This window comes from Suillus paluster (genome assembly GCF_016628075.1).
Source record: "Suillus paluster strain FC165 chromosome Unknown EDB91scaffold_42, whole genome shotgun sequence".
NCBI lineage: Eukaryota > Fungi > Basidiomycota > Agaricomycetes > Boletales > Suillaceae > Suillus > Suillus paluster.
The window spans coordinates 216,488-234,007 of record NW_024537602.1 but is presented as its reverse complement, the minus strand read 5'-3'; the positions used below and the strand labels follow the sequence as shown (position 1 = coordinate 234,007).

General features: G+C 48.9%; 6 protein-coding genes across 6 annotated transcripts; 3 read left to right on the top strand and 3 right to left on the bottom strand.

Annotated features, from left to right (window-relative positions):
* Positions 1-989: 989 nt before the first annotated feature.
* On the bottom strand, positions 990-2,357 carry EDB91DRAFT_551902 (P-loop containing nucleoside triphosphate hydrolase protein). Its single transcript, XM_041327690.1, has 2 exons — positions 2,232-2,357; positions 990-2,174 (listed from the first exon to the last, which is right to left on the bottom strand). The coding sequence occupies exon 2, from the start codon at positions 2,132-2,134 to the stop codon at positions 1,235-1,237; it is 900 nt and encodes a 299-aa protein (XP_041175344.1). The 5' UTR covers positions 2,135-2,174; positions 2,232-2,357; the 3' UTR covers positions 990-1,234.
* A 266-nt stretch (positions 2,358-2,623) lies between these two features.
* Positions 2,624-5,875, bottom strand: EDB91DRAFT_1143983 (Metallo-dependent phosphatase-like protein). Its single transcript, XM_041319121.1, has 17 exons — positions 5,482-5,875; positions 5,273-5,426; positions 5,140-5,225; positions 5,060-5,078; positions 4,889-5,010; positions 4,815-4,832; positions 4,756-4,760; positions 4,682-4,697; positions 4,603-4,633; positions 4,418-4,551; positions 4,264-4,364; positions 4,200-4,212; positions 4,098-4,138; positions 3,985-4,047; positions 3,917-3,934; positions 3,430-3,867; positions 2,624-3,377 (listed from the first exon to the last, which is right to left on the bottom strand). Exons 1-17 carry the CDS (start codon positions 5,582-5,584, stop codon positions 3,060-3,062), a joined length of 1,680 nt encoding a protein of 559 aa, XP_041175343.1. The 5' UTR covers positions 5,585-5,875; the 3' UTR covers positions 2,624-3,059.
* Positions 5,876-7,595: 1,720 nt separating this feature from the next.
* On the top strand, positions 7,596-9,215 carry EDB91DRAFT_551751 (uncharacterized protein). The gene has a single exon (XM_041327689.1). The coding sequence runs from the start codon at positions 7,753-7,755 to the stop codon at positions 9,064-9,066; it is 1,314 nt and encodes a 437-aa protein (XP_041175342.1). The 5' UTR covers positions 7,596-7,752; the 3' UTR covers positions 9,067-9,215.
* Positions 9,216-10,068: 853 nt separating this feature from the next.
* EDB91DRAFT_551727 (uncharacterized protein) lies at positions 10,069-10,963 on the bottom strand. The gene is made up of 3 exons (XM_041327688.1): positions 10,770-10,963; positions 10,171-10,717; positions 10,069-10,106 (listed from the first exon to the last, which is right to left on the bottom strand). Exons 1-2 carry the CDS (start codon positions 10,880-10,882, stop codon positions 10,345-10,347), a joined length of 486 nt encoding a protein of 161 aa, XP_041175341.1. The 5' UTR covers positions 10,883-10,963; the 3' UTR covers positions 10,069-10,106; positions 10,171-10,344.
* A 431-nt stretch (positions 10,964-11,394) lies between these two features.
* On the top strand, positions 11,395-12,996 carry EDB91DRAFT_551690 (uncharacterized protein). Its single transcript, XM_041327687.1, has 2 exons — positions 11,395-11,783; positions 11,838-12,996. The coding sequence occupies exons 1-2, from the start codon at positions 11,776-11,778 to the stop codon at positions 12,805-12,807; spliced, it is 978 nt and encodes a 325-aa protein (XP_041175340.1). The 5' UTR covers positions 11,395-11,775; the 3' UTR covers positions 12,808-12,996.
* Positions 12,984-17,028, top strand: EDB91DRAFT_1143967 (Lipin/Ned1/Smp2-domain-containing protein). Its single transcript, XM_041319120.1, has 9 exons — positions 12,984-13,413; positions 13,482-13,887; positions 13,938-14,006; positions 14,054-15,132; positions 15,182-15,370; positions 15,420-15,562; positions 15,612-15,851; positions 15,902-16,129; positions 16,179-17,028. Exons 1-9 carry the CDS (start codon positions 13,186-13,188, stop codon positions 16,846-16,848), a joined length of 3,252 nt encoding a protein of 1,083 aa, XP_041175339.1. The 5' UTR covers positions 12,984-13,185; the 3' UTR covers positions 16,849-17,028.
* The last annotated feature ends 492 nt before the right edge of the window (positions 17,029-17,520 follow it).

Below are 17,520 nucleotides of genomic sequence, written 5' to 3'. Positions count from 1 at the left end.
ACACCAAATTTTTCGAGAGTGCGTGACTGAATGTCAGCCAATGATGGTATCTGCTGACTGCCAGAAGGATCTTGATTAGGAGAAGGTGCGAGTGCGGCCATTTGATTGTCGCTAGCCCATGACTCAGATCATAACCGGCAAGGTTGTACTCAATAAAAATACTCGACATATATTGCAGTGTATCTAACCCTACGTTCAGTCTTAGTGAATAAAATTCATATTCCACTTCATTAGCCACGGTGGCTGACGATGTTGACAAATCTAAGAAGAAAGGGAGACTGGTTTTGTGGCTGTGTGTGGGAGACGCGTAGCTCACTAAAGGCCACATGGTTTGCGGTTAGCTCGCTTAACCTCGATTTAGAAATTTCACGTGGTTCTGTCAATCGGAGTTTCAATTTCCAAAAACCGTCGTCCCTTACTATACTGTCTGAGCCACAAGATAGAAAAAGAACACTAAGCAAATAGATAAACAATAATGATGTATATGTACTGTAATTGTGTATACATGATGTGAAAAATGCGAAAATGTGAAAGTGTGAAAATGCCAAAATATAAAGATAGGAAAAATGGGCAATGGGTAAACATGGGAATGGGAAGGTGGAGAATGGAGAAATGGGGTGAATGGGGAGATGGGAGGAGGAGGACAGGAGGATGGGAGAACAGGAGAACGGGAGACAGGAGATAGGAAAGCAGAAAATAGGAAACAGGATAATTTTTTGGGAAGGGCAAGAGTCAACAGCAAGACACAAACAGTGACACAGGAGATGGGAGACAGGAGACAGGAGGGAGATGGGAAATGAGAAATGAGAAATGGGAAAGCAGAAAATAGGACAGAGACATGGGAGAATTTTTTGGGAAGGGCAAGAGTCAACAGCAAGACACAAACAGTGAGACTGAAGTTTACCTGGGACACTGGCTTGCATCCCACTGGCCGAGGTACGAGGCCACGGGATTGCAAGCCAGTGTCCCAGGTAAACTTCAGTCTCACTGTTTGTGTCTTGCTGTTGACTCTTGCCCTTCCCAAAAAATTCTCCCGTGTCCTCTGTCCTCAGAACTAAAATAAAAGTATATAGTATTTTGTAAATGTAAGATTTAATACAAATAAATAATATGTAGACATGTGCCGAAGGCACAACGGGTGTGGGCTAGTGTTATCTTCCAGCCGCTGGTGAGAGTGTGAGGGGAATTAAAGTTGGGCTGGGTTTGAATTTTTGTTGTAGCACGTGAGTTGTATCTACCTTACTCGCAATCCGCCCCTCCACACTCGAACCAGTGGTGGGAAGGAGCCTGTATCACTGCGTGCTCGCCTGGTCTGGGCTTCCCCGATCAAGTCATTCAATAACTCAATCTCGTCGATGACTTTCTCCGGCCGCTTATCCCTTACGACACCAAGCATGAGTCGATTCGAAACAATGTAAACCCTTTGGTCAGGCATGTTAGCATTCCCCAGGTTATCTTTCACGCTCTGGCGGGTCTGCTGAATGAACTGTTGCCGCGCAGCCTGATAGAGCTTCTTCTCTTGGTCCGCGCCCACGCCCTCATCATCTTCGTTGTCGGACCCCATATCCTCCATTATGTTACGAATGTGTTGGTCCGCCTTAGAGCGGACGATATACGTGGGGATCTTGAAACGCCTGCAGTTGGTGAGGATGGCGATGTCCGTCATCGTAAAGCGATTGTCGAACAAGACGATGATGCAGTCAAAGACGTAGAGTCCTTGTGCGTTGAAGTACTGCCAGTCTGAGATCTTGAGCGTGCCCGCGCCAGGAATGTCGTACCAAACATATGGATATTCCGCGTTGGGGTTGCCGTATCTGGCCATGGTCAGCGTTGTATCGGGGATGCCAGTGGCGGCAGATCCGATATCCTTGTTATGCAAGCCGCGGAAAGCATTGATGAGAGATGATTTTCCTCCACCTGCCACGCCGGCTACTGCAAAGTGGAAAAGATCCTCGCGGTATTGAACCCTCTGCTTGGCAGCGAGAACCTCTTGATATGTGGGCGTCACGACAGGTTGAATACCATGTTTCAACTGGCGTTCAGCCTCCTCCTTAGCAGCAATGGCCATCTTTACTTCTTCCTCCGCTGCTTTCTTCCACGCGTTGGCCGCCTCCTGAGCGGTCCAATTTCCCATCTCTGAATGTGATTGTGATCAAAAATAGTAATGCGTGAACCTGTTGATCGTTACATCGCATCATGCGGCTTCAATCTCTCGAGCTGAGGGAACTTACTGGTATGCGTAGGCTTTGGAGAGAGAATTCAGGTAACAGCGTTGGTCGGAATAAGTGCTGTGGATTTTCAGGATAAGAACGAAGCACTGATCTCGAATAGAACGTATGTTGCCGCGTGCAGATCAAGGGAATCACTGAATGCGGGCAGGCGCTGATCATAGGTTAGCTATGGCTACGGGCAGTATGACATCCATGAGTCACCGTGAAATGGCAACGAAACAATGATGATTGGCTTGAGTATTTCATGGATGCGAGAACATTCTGTGCATGTTTTTCCATTCTGTGCGCCCAAAAGGAACTCCGTTGACCGGCACGCAGCCACGCATTGCATGAAAGTTGGGAATGAGTTACCAGATCAAGTTCAACTGGTGACGAGCGCTCAATCGATTTTATCGATAAGAGAAGGTTCAACCTGAAGGAGGTGAAATTCAATGGGCGAGAAAGACTCACAGTTCTCGTCAGAGTCGCCACCTCCTCCTTGAGGTTGTGCAAGGATGACGAAGAACATACTGCCATCCAAGGGCTGCGCATGCACCGATATATGAAATCTGTGGAAGAACCGGCACTAGTCGAGCCTCTATCGATGAATCAAAGGATGCATCGATGCACATTGCAATCCAAGTTGGGACCAACATAGCGCTCGGGTGATGGTAAGGTTCAGGAATACTATTACAGCTGTGCCACTTTCAAGATACTAATACATATTAATCGTATAACAATAACAACATTATAACGAGCTCGAGTCCTACAGCCAATACATCAACAATATGTAATACATAGCTTGGATCTTAACGTCTTTGTCCGTTTCCGCGCATACGTTTCAAACTGTCAGCTCTCCTCCCCGCCCATGTACATAAACTCCTTGAACCTCAATCGAAGATCCTTCTCCTTTGTAAGCCTCGTGGCAAGATCCAACCACGATGGGATGGTCAAGTCGTCTAACTCGTAAGGCGTGTACACTGACTCCACAGTACCGGACTGGCGAAGTTCTTCTGGCAGAAGCCGTAAAGGAATAACATATTGATGGTTTGTGATATCTTGTGCTGCTTCATCGGGGTGCAACCCTGAAAGAGGGAAGGTCATGTACTCGAGTTCGAATTCTGGGTGATGGGTCTGATCGAATTCTTCCAGCCTTGGCATGTAGAACTGTGAATAACATGTGTTATCACACGGAACTGCTCATGGGGTACGAGCGTACCTGTGCGTATCCCAGGGGCGACCACAACGAGTTGCTTCTTGACGGCGACTCGCTATCTGAGTGCCAGGGTTTGTCAAACTGGCACTTCCACGTTTTGAGTTCACACATCGGCTTCTTGGATGCGCGAACTTGTTTATCGTTCAAGGCACGTCTCCGCCGAGTCGCCTTTGTTGTTTGGAGATATGGATCGGAACCGACATCCCTTGCGAAACCCGAGAGTCCAGTAGTGTTGTACGCAAAAACTCGGAAGGATGGAATGTAGGGATTTGGCACAATGGCAGCGTTAACATTCACTACTGCATAGTTGTCGTAGTGAGTCTCCTCGAGGGGTTCTGGTATCTCCAAAAAATCAGCGATGAGCGTCTCGAAGATTGTGCTGCCCGAGAAGATTTCTGCGGACATGTCCATGCCGATATCATCAGCGTCCAAGAAAGAGAACTGCATTGTGTTAATAAACCAGGGGTGGCTTTGAAACGACGGCACATACGTGGTCAACATTTAAGTGCTGAAAACTAAGGTTAAATTGAACCACACAGCATGAATATCGAATCTCACCCCGAACAAATTGCCCAGAATCGTATCTTGGAATCGCAGGTTCAACTCTACGAAACGGTAATACTGACAAGGTTGAGATGACGATTGATACCATATCTACCTAGAGTACTCACACATTCCGGGAAGTACTTCTTTTCAGAGGGAGGTACATGTCCTGCATTGACGTGATGAAGATATAAAAAGTTGTCCAGCTCAACAAAAGAATCGCAGCTGACCTGTAATCCAAACCTACCCGACGACGTCAAGAAAGTTTCTTTTGAGATTTCTGAGAACCCTTACCTGCATCTGCCGAGATCGGAACGCTTCCAGTTGCTCCTCGAGCCAATCAAGGTGAATATTTCCAGGGTCGTTTGGATCGGTAAAATCACATCCTCCTACAGCTGTTGATACACATCAGTGAGTAGTCCTACCAATAAGTTATGCTATCACCTACCCTGATTCTTCTTATAAAAGTATAAGGTATTGAGGCTAATAGCAGCCACCGCATCAGGTATGATCTCCGTTGAGAAGTATGCTCCTTGGTGAAATGATGCCGACGATGCAGAGGGTATAAATGCGCTCCATATCCTGGTGGCTTTGTAAGGTCTCCAATGTAACTAATATCTGTGGCAGACATACGAAGAGAACTCTTCGAAAATCTTATTAGGTCCTGTTTGCTATGGATTAACGCTGAGCAGAAAGAAAATAACAATCATACCAGCAGATAATGTATTCTAGTAGAAATGTGAATGAGATCAGTAAAAAAAGAGCCCCGTGATCCGATGTTCTTACATGGGCTATATAAATAGTCAACACACTCGTCGGGTGCTCGGGAAAAGTTAATCACTTACGCCATATGTCATTGTTTCCTGATAGGAAATGCACTGTTAAGGAAAGTTTCTATGAGGAGGCGCAAAGAACCTACCCAAACTTGGCACGACTGGAATGCCTTTGCTCAAAAATACATGCTCCATCTTCTTGGCCACAGCGCGATTCAAGTCGTATATTTCGTCAAGCGGTCGTGGTATGTCGTCATCATTGTCGTGTCTGCATACTCTTGGTCAAATTGCATCTCAAGCTGTCTGACCAGTCATACCTTGCATTGTCACCAGTCCCTATACATGACACATGAGTGAGAATTATGTCGAACGGAGGGACTAGGTAAGAGAATCTCACAGATTACAAAATCAATGTCAGAGGTCCAATGTTCATCCAAGAAGTCAAGCGTGAAATTTGTCAGGCTGAATGGCGAATCACATGAGCTAGAATAAACGTCAGCTAGGGCATCAGAACAGGGATATTGACACACCTGTATGCTGTTCCGTAGTAACCTGCCGGACGACTGTCCTTGAGGTCGGCTCGATGACACGCAGAGGATTGCGATGTACCAGGTTCGTAAAACGGATCGGGATGAATATCTGTGATGTGCAGAAAACGACCGTGAAGCTTCCTGGGGGAAAGTTCTTTCATTCGCGTGAGCGACTAGAGGTGTGATTGAGATTACCACAAAATACGTACGATGTTCAGCCAACGATTTATCCAATACAATCTGTGTAGGAAACGCGACGCTCGCAGTGCAGTAAAGTCCTAGGGAAAAAAACAGACTGAGTCGCGTCCTCATGAGTTCTCGGGGAAGTGGGTTGATGTTGGTTCATCGGAATGTAGTACGAAATATTAATAAGGAGCGGTGTACAGCTACAGTCGACTTGGTGGCCCCTGCCAAACCCAAGAATGGGTTCAATTCAAGCACGTTTGTCCCTCTGACCTATCATATGCCATGGAGCTGATTGGAGCGTCCTTCGTGAACGGAACAGCATATTTAGGTCCGTTGTTTCACGGACTACGGCATGCAAAATGCGATAGCTCTGCGAGGGTACTCCGTGCGAGTGTTCCTGGATGATCTATGAAACGTTTGATGCTAACAATTGTAAACAACCTTGAAAAGATATTTGTTCATGTTATCTGATTATCCGATTATATTACATCTACCTGCACCACACCTACATCCACTCGTCGTCACCCACTACGTACAATTGCAAGATAATGGTGTGTAAGATCTATTTCATTCTTTCGCCACTTTCGAATCTCCAATCGCAAATATCTCGGCTCGGGAACCGAGAATTTATCCCTCCTGTCTCGGAAGGACCATATATATGCACGTTCACCAGCATAGATTATGGTTGTGGCCCACTTTGTACTCGTCATATTCCGGAGTTTCTGGATCGCGGTAGATCCGTGGCCACGGGGAGCCGGGAACCACTTACTATTTCATTTTCTAAATGCCGACGTATACGGTACACGGGAGTCCGGCTTCATACCTCTGGCTCAGGAATGTGCGCTCGTTTGACGTGACAGAAAGTCACGTTCATTGATCGCTATACGCTAGAAGGCATGAGTAGGTAAAGGCGCTAAACTGTGGTTGACTGGTGTGCCAAGGTTAGCTAATCATTTTTGGTGATCATGCTTATCTTTCAGAGATTAGCACCATTACGTTCCACGAACCATCGGTCATTGAAACTCTGCAATCATCGACGAACGTTCGATCACACAAGGTTAGCAGACTGGTCGCCGTCAGCGACCCTGGGAGATACGATACCTAGCAGCCTGGGTTGTCGAAGTAGTCGACCGTATCAGTGAGACATCCACCCGGAACTCAAATGATCCACGCACTTCCCGCCATTCTCTCGTGCCTATAGCTACACGGGCACCACCGTGAACCGATATTACTCTGACTTGTATGACAGACGACGCCTCTCAGCACGTCATGGTTAGACTTGCGTCATAATACACACGCCTCGAGGGCTGGTTGATACATACGTGAGGAGATTTCCACTTGTCCCTTTCTGACTTACCTAACGACTGCAGCAGAATTTACACATTGAATGAAATAAGTGCGACTTTCACATGGTGAGTTAGACAAAACGCGCCTAGGATGAATTAGTGCCTGACTGCGCGTTGCGGTCAAGACGTGATTTCAACACACTGCTCATGACGAGTTATACAAGGCAAGTGCTGCTAGATGTGTTTATAACGGCGAATGCAGCCCAGTTGGATGGTCAAGACATGGGAGTTACAGCGGCGGTGAGGCTATATATTATTACCGTCAACAGCTGGCGGTACTATGTATGTATAAACCATAGCAAGTTGATGCATGCCCGTATGCGAGTCGCCCGGCCCTACAAACGCTTGATAATTTAAAATAGTCCCGAAGTTCATAGTACCAGCCTGCTGAGGGACAAGTGAGAGTTATTAGGAGTAAATTGGAGGATAATTGATCCTAGTATTTCGAGCCGTGGACCTGCCAGTCGTGGTCACAGCGAATCATAATATTTGAACGGTTACCAGAAGCTAGCCAGAAGGTTACTGAATATAGCTTGCTGTATATGCTCGAATCTTGATCGAGATATGGCCACGACGTCCATGGCCCTGCATTCACAGCCTTAGTGATTATGAAATGAACATGCGTGTGTAGGACTCACTACTACGTCTCAATGATCTAGGGCCCTTCTCGGTACAGCTTCTACCTGTAGGTTGCTGGGTATATATATATCATATGGTTGCAGTGTGGTCGTGTTGAATCTTACATATAAAGTCGACTCGACTGGCAGTAGGCGCACAGCCTGAGATTTTCGGACAGTTCCATCGTAAGTTAACAGCACCTTGATTTGAAATTTCAGGTTACAAGCGCTCGTGCCTGTTCCCAACCTTCGACGTGTGTCCTGTGCGTGCCATTCCTATAACTGTTCGTTTGCGACTGCTGAGCAGAGCAGAAACTCGCCTCGTACTGACATGCCATATACTCCTTTGATCCCCAGAAGTCTCGTTCAGTCAACGATGCGCAACATACCTCTTTCAGGTTCCGACTTCACTCTCGATGCCTCTGGAGTAGCAGGTTTTTTCGGTGGTGATGAAGCTGTTTCTGCGATGGCAACCGTACACGTATACCAAGGAAGGAAATGGTTGGGGTGGTACAATTCGCCAGGATCATACCTTATCGCCAAGAGATATGGCCAACTCGCTAACTCTCGTTTCTGGGATGGTTTGTTCCCAGGAGTCAACACCGACCCCGCCACGCTGTTCGAGCTGGATGGGTGGAAGGGTCCCAAGTTTAAGGGTGTTGAGTCCGGGTCGATTATCCCCGAAACTGGTCACCTCGCTGCTTTGATGGTAAAAGAATGCCAGACGCAGCAGGGCATTGATGTGCCGGGGAGAAAAACCCAACCAGTTGGGGTCACAATCGTCGACCTCCACTACGTCCCTGAAGCAACGATGACACCAAAGCAACTCAAGAAATACACCAGCGCGGTCGCTTTCATTCCGATGTCAGTATCCATCGGCACCTGCATCGCGTGCGCTTTCTTCAAAGACTGGTACTCCTTCAGTATGATCCTGCTCGGAATCCTCGCAAGCGGGATATCATGTTTTGTCATCGGTTCCGGAAAATTCAGATTCTATCATCCCACCCCAGCGCCGGGAGCGCCGCGAGGTGATGGCTTGCTCACCGCGGATAACAATGTCATCGTCCTTCTAGGTGAAGAGGGCGCTGTCAATTCCATTACTCGTGGAAAATTCTCTCTACACTTCGGCAGTGAACCAGAATACAGAAATATCGGCCTATGCTCGTTGATCCTCACAGCGCAGTTCGTTGCGCAGCTATTGCTTATTCCGCAGGGCACGCTCTTCGGACAGATCATGTTCGTAGCTTCACTCGGAGTCTCTTGGGCATACAACTCTTGGTTGTCATCGCTGGACAAGGAGGAGATCCAGAGAAGGCTGCTCCTGGATGTAGTCCTCAAGCGCCCGCTAATGACGAAATATATGTTGGGCACGCGCACCACCATGGCAGTCTTCGTTCTGCTGGCGTTGAAACCATCCCACCCCGCAAAGATATTGGACGATATCCTCCCGAACGATACCAAAGTGTGGAAGAGGTGGAAGTCCATCGTTCTGTCCAGGCTACAGAACGGGGAAAAGATGCACTTTGACTCGGCCGATTGGGACGATAGAAGTTTCAGCGGGAATGAGAGCACCCTTCTGAAGACCCTCTTAGGGGATGCCCAGGCTGCCTATGATGGGTACTCCGACCACCTGAAGTCGCATTAGGAATGAGCACCTGCTGGTTGCGAGTATATCTGACTACTCGATTAATGTATCCTGTGACAACGCTGATAGTGAATGATTCTGCTCCAGTTTCGAGTTCTATGTACCATATCTTGTATCCTTGCCTCTGTTCTGAGTCTCTTGCCTCGATTGAATCGTCTCCGTCTCAGCTATTGTGTTTAACCATGTGCTACACTGCGATACCTATTATTTATTCTCCTTGCGAAAATGATTTCTGACAGCCGTCACTAGCCACTCAGTGCGCAGTACTGAGTGAGTACTGGCTATCTTTTTAGTGACGTCATAGACTATGGACGTCTGCATCATGACAAGCTGAAGGTTGCGACGTTGATCCCTTACCAGTAGACACCAGCGATGTTGTCCTCGATTTCAATTCATGCTTGGCAAGTTGAACTGACATTTGAAGTACGACACAGGAGGGTCCAGAGGGTTCAGTAGGCTTGGTCAAACAAAAGAGCGAGAAAATTTGGTTGTCAGGTGCAACAAGTGGATATATACTGCCGCCCCGCCTCTCCATCGTTCTCCAACGGGGCGCGATGGTTATACCATCCGCCTCGAATTGGATTTTTACACCTGAATGCCGGGAGTTCGACGTCCGACCCCGCCCCTTAGAGGCGTATCTTTTTGACTGATGCTGCTTACACGCTTGCACTGACGAAATTAATTCGACCACTCCGAAAAAAGATTTATCTCCCCCAGATTTGATTGAAATAAAAATCTGTCTTAGTGCTTTGTTCTACTCATCGACAGGAGAAGGGGAAAATAAAGTCTGATTTTTTGGAGGTAGTGGGAAGTCTGCACAAAATAGGGTTAAGTGAACTGCACCGGGGATCGCGAGGCTGTTCGTTCCGAAGAGGAGTAACTGCGTTCGTGCGGGAAGAGAAGCGAAGGAGCCCGCGGAGATGGCGAAGGAAAGCAGGTTCCTGCGGGTCTATTGTAGGCTGAGGTCTTCGCAGCCTAGGGACAGGTGATGTCGTTGTGTTACAACACTTGACAGCAGGATTAAAACTGGTTGCGTCAGACTGTAACATTGGATTCGTGTGCCTCAGTACAATATTTGGTGAAAAAGGACGCCGTGATGCATACATCGAGTAAATTATTGATGGTGGCACTTGGTCTTTCAGAGCGCAGAAGATGGCTAAATGCGTACTTTGAGAAGGGTGGACTGTGCTTCCGGCGCAGGCAAGATGCAGGCCAGAATTTCGGGTGGAGTGTCGCATATATAGGTCTGCTGATCATCGTCGGGCAATCTCGTGTAAGCTATTTGGCGTGAGCCAGGTGAGGGGATAAGAAAATTGGGATTCTGAACGTCGAGCGAGGCAGGAGCTGATGTGACCCGACGGCCCAGAGCTTGATGGTGGCGTCGTCGGAAGCACTGGTAAGGAGAGCACCATCGAATGAAAGTGCTAGACCAGGAATAGCCTTGGTGTGCCATTCAAAGGGGGCTCCGACAGTATTCAGTGTCGATGCGTCATGAAGCGTCATGGCGTCGTCAGCCATAAAAGCGAATGCAGCCAAGATGGTTGTGTTTCTGCTGGTCCAGAGCGATGGCGCAAATGTAATTCCAGGTATAAGATCTTGAGATTCTTTTGCCCTACTGTGATTGAACATCAAGACACTTCCCATTCCACGGCTTGGCTGCGAGCTTCAATCTTAATGTCTGGAGAGAATCGAACTGCACCTACCATATGAGCACTCCTGAATGGACCAGCCAGTGATCAAATTCCATATATGATCCGTGCGGTTTGATCCAGCGACCCGCTCGCCAACAGCGTACTGCCATCTGCGAACTTGACATCGATGCGACCGATTGCTCTTGAGTGACCTTGTATTTTTTTTCACGATGCCCGTCTCAACCTCACAGGCTTTGAGTTCCCCGGTATCAAAATCTCCACCAACAGTGATAACCCAGGATAACCCGTCGACCATCCCTTGATACCGCCACCGCATAAACTATTTGCTCACAAATATTTTGCGCCTTCAATGTCCTTACCCGTCTGCAGATCCCATTGTCTAACGACGTGGTCGTCAAACGGTCCGTTGGTTATTCGCCGACCATCCAGCAAGTATGATATGGGTGCAATATTTTTGGAACTCTTCAAGGTCATTACTGGTGTCAGAATCATCCTGGCTGTTACATCTGCAGGCTGCGTCGAGGTGGAAGTCATGCCCTGCATCTTTGCAAGTGAAATGGCAATAAGCCTGGTATGGGCAAGTTTTTCTTTGGTTACGAAGACCCTATTCAATATCGGCAGTTCATGTGCACTGGAAGGTCAGATGAAAGTAAGGTTCGTGAGGAAGAGAACTCACCTGATTGGGTCTCAAATTTCCATTTCCCAAGTAACACACCCCTGCATCATGTTTGGTGGCACTGGCAGCTGTGCATTAATGCATCCTTGCTTCTATTCATCAAACTCACATCTCCTTGCTGTTTGGCTTACAGCTATGGCCAACGTTTTTGTGGTAGAGCGTCAGTCTATTCCATGTCCAGTGCAGCTTGGGTGCAGCACTGGGTCAAGTCAATGCGGAACGGGTCGGCCCGAAGGGCCGAACTGTATGTTGCTCGTGAGTTGGGCCGCATTGTTTTCTGACACTCTAGGCGCTGTTCGTTGTTGCTCTCAACGCCAACGGACGCGTGCAGCAGCACAGTAACGAAGAATCAGAAACGTCGAAGAGCGACCACATGACCTCATGCCATCGTCTGAACCATCCACCATCATTCTCGAGCGGACACTCATCCAATCATCTCCCAGTTTCCCGACAAACCCGCGCACTCTTGCAGATGTACGCGAGGAGGTTGCCCAGAGCCTCGCGCTCCGTATGATCACCAAAGCTCGCACAGTCGACGGTGTCCGCATCGGTGTCCACTTCACTTTCTCAAAAAAAGATGATGGTCGTTTTCTTCAACTTGTCACCTCTCATATCCGTGCACGCTTACCCGAGTCATCTCGGTACCTCTTCGCCATAGCCACCACTGGTACATCCCAAAGCAGTCGTAGTACAAGGAGTAGCTCCCGTACTTCAAACGCACTCGTTATCTGCGGGTCAGATGAGGATGATGTGCAGCGTGCTGTACTCCTCGCATCCTCTAAATTTTTGGGACGCGTCGATGCAGTTCAAAATACGGGTACTCTCCTCGCTGCCTCTGTAAGGCATATTGGCTCGTCATATGATGAAGCTGCCTTGTGGGATGTACTGTCCAAGTCTGTACGCACTCCCATCGATCCTCTTCTTCCTCCCCCTGGATCTCGCAGCATTGATCAACTTCTCTCTGATTCCCGGTCAAAGCTCGAGCGAATGACGCCCCGACAAGCCTACGACGCCCTTCACGACGCCACATACCCCATGCCTGTATTTCTTGTGGATATTCGCCCAGCTTCCCAACGTGCTCGTGAAGGTGGGATCCATGGATCTCTCATCATCGAGCGAAACGTTCTAGAATGGCGTTTTGACCCGCGCTGTGAAGCGCGACTAGCAATCGCAGATCGCTATGATTTAAAGATCATCATATATTGTCAGGAGGGCTACACGAGCTCATTAGCTGCGGCATCCCTGCATGAGCTTGGGATGCTCAATGCAACTGATATAGTGGGAGGATATGCTGCATGGAGGGGAGCTGGCTTACCAGGTCAGATAAGGCCCCCGTCCACTGTCAGTGATGAGGAAAGCTATCAACTCAGTCAACCATCGTTTGATTCTGATGATGTGATTGATGGCATATGACCAGGTTTGACAACAAGACTTTTTAGTTTACTTACGCGGATTTATGAGCCTGTATTATTATGCGCACTGCTATGGAGACATACGACTTGTTGCTATGAATAAAATGGATAAACGTTTGTTGACCAGAGGATGTCATATTCGTCTAGCTGGCTCGTGATTTTACATAGTGGTAATCCTTGAACGTGACATCAATGATTACATACCTTCGTGCTTTTGTTACTGCAAGTGTTTCATCGCATACCATGAGCAACGTACTATTAGCCTTCACATAGTTCATCATACAATCTCCCCAATATCCTAATAACATTTTACATTCGACATCAGCCTCTGCAACGAACCCGAGCTATCTTCAAGGCCTGCACCGACATCGCGAACGCGATGAACTACATTCGCGGCGCCGTGAGCGCAATCAGTGCTCCATACCAGTACTACAAGGATATCAACCCATCTACCCTCACTGGGGCAATCGATGTCATTGTTATCCGGCGCGCACCATCGCCCTCCTTATCTGCTAGCTCCGGTTCACCAGACAGCGATATCTACGCCTGCTCCCCATTCCATGTGCGGTTCGGTAAGCTCCAAGTACTCAGACCTGCTGAAAAGAAGGTGCGCAAAGTCTGCTCTTTTCGTCAGAATCCTTAGGTGTTCAATGGAGCATGAATGGCTGGGAGTAGGTCAATGTATCAGTAAATGGCTCGCCCATCCCGTTCAGTATGAAAATCGGAGACGCAGGAGAAGCGTTTTTCGTGTTCGAGACAGACGAAGATATCCCAGAAGATCTCGTTACAAGCCCTCTACTCTCTCCAACCCCGGAACCAGGCGAACTTCAGGGTGACTTTGAACGCGGAAGGTCTGGAGCTCAGCCGGACGGTGATGGGAAGCAGATGGATTTGAGTTTGCAGATGCAGGAGCCTGAGTTTCTTGACTTGAATGCTTCGTCTGGGATGAAACATCCCATTCCGATACATGCGGACGCGAAACCGAAGCCTGGTTCGAGGAGCGCTCCTCATACCCCTCCACCAGAGGAACCTTTGGCGCTACCATCCGACGTGCCCGGTCCAGAAGTGCAATACAAAGCTGGTGCGTGTATTCTGTGCAATTTCTTTTATCGGATTCTTAAGGTGTTACAGATATCGCACTTGACATGGCTGGATATCATTCAACCCAAGCATGCGACGCGTCATCCTCACGCGTATCCCGTGAGTCTTATAGAACTCACTGCATACACTGAGCTAATGACCTACAGATTCGCCATCCCAAGTTTCATCTGGCATCCCCTTCCCATCCACCGCACCACCAGCCGCTTCTCCTCTAAGTAAGCGTTCCCCATCACTTTCCACAACCACATTTCCCGCCCGCCGCTCCGTTTCCGAATCCCCAGAAGATATCCCACTTCCGCAGTACTCCTGGGAATGGGGCGCCTTTCCCCAACCCTCACCAATAAATACCCACTTCCCATCTTCATATCTATCACGCAAGGGCAAAGCACCTATCGTGGATGAGCATGTTCCACTCGATTTTGATTCCGAAGAATTTCTGGCGCGCAGTAGGAGTGTTCCGCCTGAGCTCGAAGGCAGTCCGCATACCGTCCGCTCGTCTCTACCGTCTCATGACGAAGATGAGCATCCATATGATCATGAACGAGAACTCGGGCGTGATCATCCTCCCCTTCCACTCCCTGAACACGGCTTTGGCTCGGGCGGTGTTCTTACAACGCTCCCATCCGATCCACGCATATTCCTTGTGCATATCGAAGGACAAGCACTGTCATTTGCTCTCTCCCTTGTGCCTACGTCAAATCGCGGGATCTTCCATGGGAGTGACGAAGTGGAAGCTGTGCGTCTGTTTGAGGCGGGACGGATCGAGTATACTCAGCTTGTGTCTGAGGAGGTGGTGGTTGGCGCGAGCGGGGAGGTGAGGGCGCGTACGATGGTAGAAGATGAGAGATTGGTGATTCGGTGGGCGGGCGGGCAGTATATCACGAGGGAAGATGGGAGCCCGTTGATGGATGCTTTGAGGTTGTGGGTTGAGAATGCGCCGAAGGAGCCATCAAGGGCGATGTCAGAGCCTCCTCCACTCATGGAAGAGGAACCGCAGTCGCTTATGGATGAGAGGGAGGAAGAAGAACAGGTGAGTAGCGCCGATGAACAAGAACCGGTGTCGAGTGGGGATGAAAGAGAGTTGAAACGTGCCGATTCGGAACCGCCGGAGTCGCATCGGAAACCGATGTCGAGCAGTTGGGCTAGGTGGTGGAGCCGGAGCCGGGATATAACAGAGGCTGATCGACCTATTCTGAGGGCGTCGAATACTCTTCCATTGGAATCCGTGAGTGTTGTGAGGATCATAAGTACAGAGGCTGATGATAGCTCTACAGTTACAGACACCGGTTTCTCTTGTGGCCCATCGTACGGTGTTCCCTCAATCTGCGTCGGCTCCTCCTGCCACGCCTGAGGGTGGCAAAGCTCCAGAAATCATTGAGCCATTGACCAAGGCGTTGGAGGCAAAGATTGCGAGGACGCAAAAGAGGTATGCCAAGACGCTGCGGTTGACCTCGGACCAATTGGTGAGTCTTCACCATCCTTGCAGCTTCAAACATCTGATGTTTGCTCCAGAAATCCCTTGACCTTAAACCGGGCGCTAATACCATCACCTTTTCCCTGTCCAATTCCACTGTGCCCGCCTGCACAGCGCGGATATTTGTATGGGACTCGACTGATCTTGTTGTCGTGTCTGACATAGATGGTACAATCACCAAGTGCGTCATTCCCATCGCTATGTATGCATCTAACCTGACTCCTTCATAGGTCCGACGGCCTTGGTCATGTCTTTGCTATGATCGGTCGCGACTGGACGCATTCCGGTGTTGCCAAGCTGTACACCGATATCAGACGCAACGGGTACAAGATCATGTACCTCACTTCACGAGCTATCGGGCAGGCAGATTCTACACGTGACTACCTCAAGGGCATCAAACAAGACGACTATCAGCTTCCTGAAGGCCCCGTCATCATGAGCCCCGACCGGCTAATGGCTTCGCTGCATCGGTGAGCTGGTTTCATCCTCCAGGGGACGAGGTTACTGATGCGTGAACCAGCGAGGTGATCATGCGGAAGCCTGAAGTATTCAAGATGGCATGCTTGAGGGATATCCAGCGTCTTTTCGGTGATAGCTCGCGCACACCGTTCTATGCCGGCTTTGGGAACCGGATAACAGACGCGCTGTCGTATCGCAGCGTGAATGTTCCGAGTGCGAGGATATTCACTATAGATTCCTCTGGTGAGGTCAAGATGGAGCTTCTTGAGCTCGCAGGGTATAAATCATCGTGCGTAATTCGTTGTGCTCGTATATTCTGCGCACTCATGGACTGTTAGGTACATACATATGACCGACATCGTGGACCAGATGTTCCCTCCGATCCATCGGAAATGGGCAGCTGAGTTCACTGATTTTAATTATTGGAAGGCTCCAGTCCAGGAGTTCGCCCTTCCAGACTTTACGCCTCCCTCCCCAGCCCTGAGCGCACGATCGGACACGTCTAACCAGAGTGCTCTTGCAAGGTTACGGAACTTCAGCCTCGTGGGGCGGAGACAGTCGCGGGAGATGAAACAGTTTTCACTCCCACCGCCTGTGATAGCGCGCGAGGGCACGCCGAATCGAACGATGGGTCTGCGCAGCTCACATCTACGGCAGATGTCATCTCTCGAACGTCTCAGCAGCGGACTGGCAGCGCTCACACAGTCATCTTCACCAAGCGGCTTTGATTCACGCTCCTCATCGTCATCCACGTTCCTAGACTCTGACGATGAGGATGCAGAGATTGAAGAGGGTAGTGTACGGAAACGACGACCAAGGAGCACAAGTATGACGAGTATGCCAGGGTCGCTGGATGATGCGCAGTTTGAGATGGATGGTGGGGATGAGGAAGGGTATGGGTATGATGGGGAGGTGGAGAGTGGAGAGAATGAGGAGGAGGCTGCCGAGGAGGCGTTTGATGAGGATTTTCTTGCGACGGGGGAGATGAAGAATGTGCCGTTTTTGTAATGTGGTTGATGGGACCCTGGTACTTAGTTTATAATGTGGTATGATGTTCATATGCCCTGGATTGCATCATTGGTTTGAATAGAGAGTAAATCATGTAGGGGGCCTAGGCAGTTCAACGGTCCAGGTCCAGTTCGTTCGATTTGCGATTGGTTCCGCGGAACCAATTTGACATCACGTGACAACTCGAAATATTGACGCTTTTCAAATTTCAATGTTGTACTTACTACTCATTGCGCGCGGGCGATGGGGCCAGGGTCCAGATAACAAGGATAACATTGTGTCTTGACTTCAATGAATGTTATCCAAGTCATGTCACAATGTTATTCTGAATTGTGTCATAGGTTATGGTATCTTTCGTTCGTGGTTGCTTGTTGCATCCTTGATCGGTATTCACTTCAAGTTGTAGGAGATTTTATCCGTAGCACTATATCCCTAGGACTAATCTCGTTTTTGTAGCAAGCTGATTACAAACCTCACGTCCTTCGTAAGCGCATCCCTTGATTTACAATGTATGGGGCATGTGAGTGCCCGTGGTCTGTGGTCTAGTTCTAAGTACTTAGCTTGGGTCAGTTTTGGGCGAGTTGACCTAGAAGGCTAGAACTCCATGGGATCAACTTGGCCTTGGGCTCTGCGGCCGCGCCATAGAATGAAAGAAAAAGCTTACGACGAGTC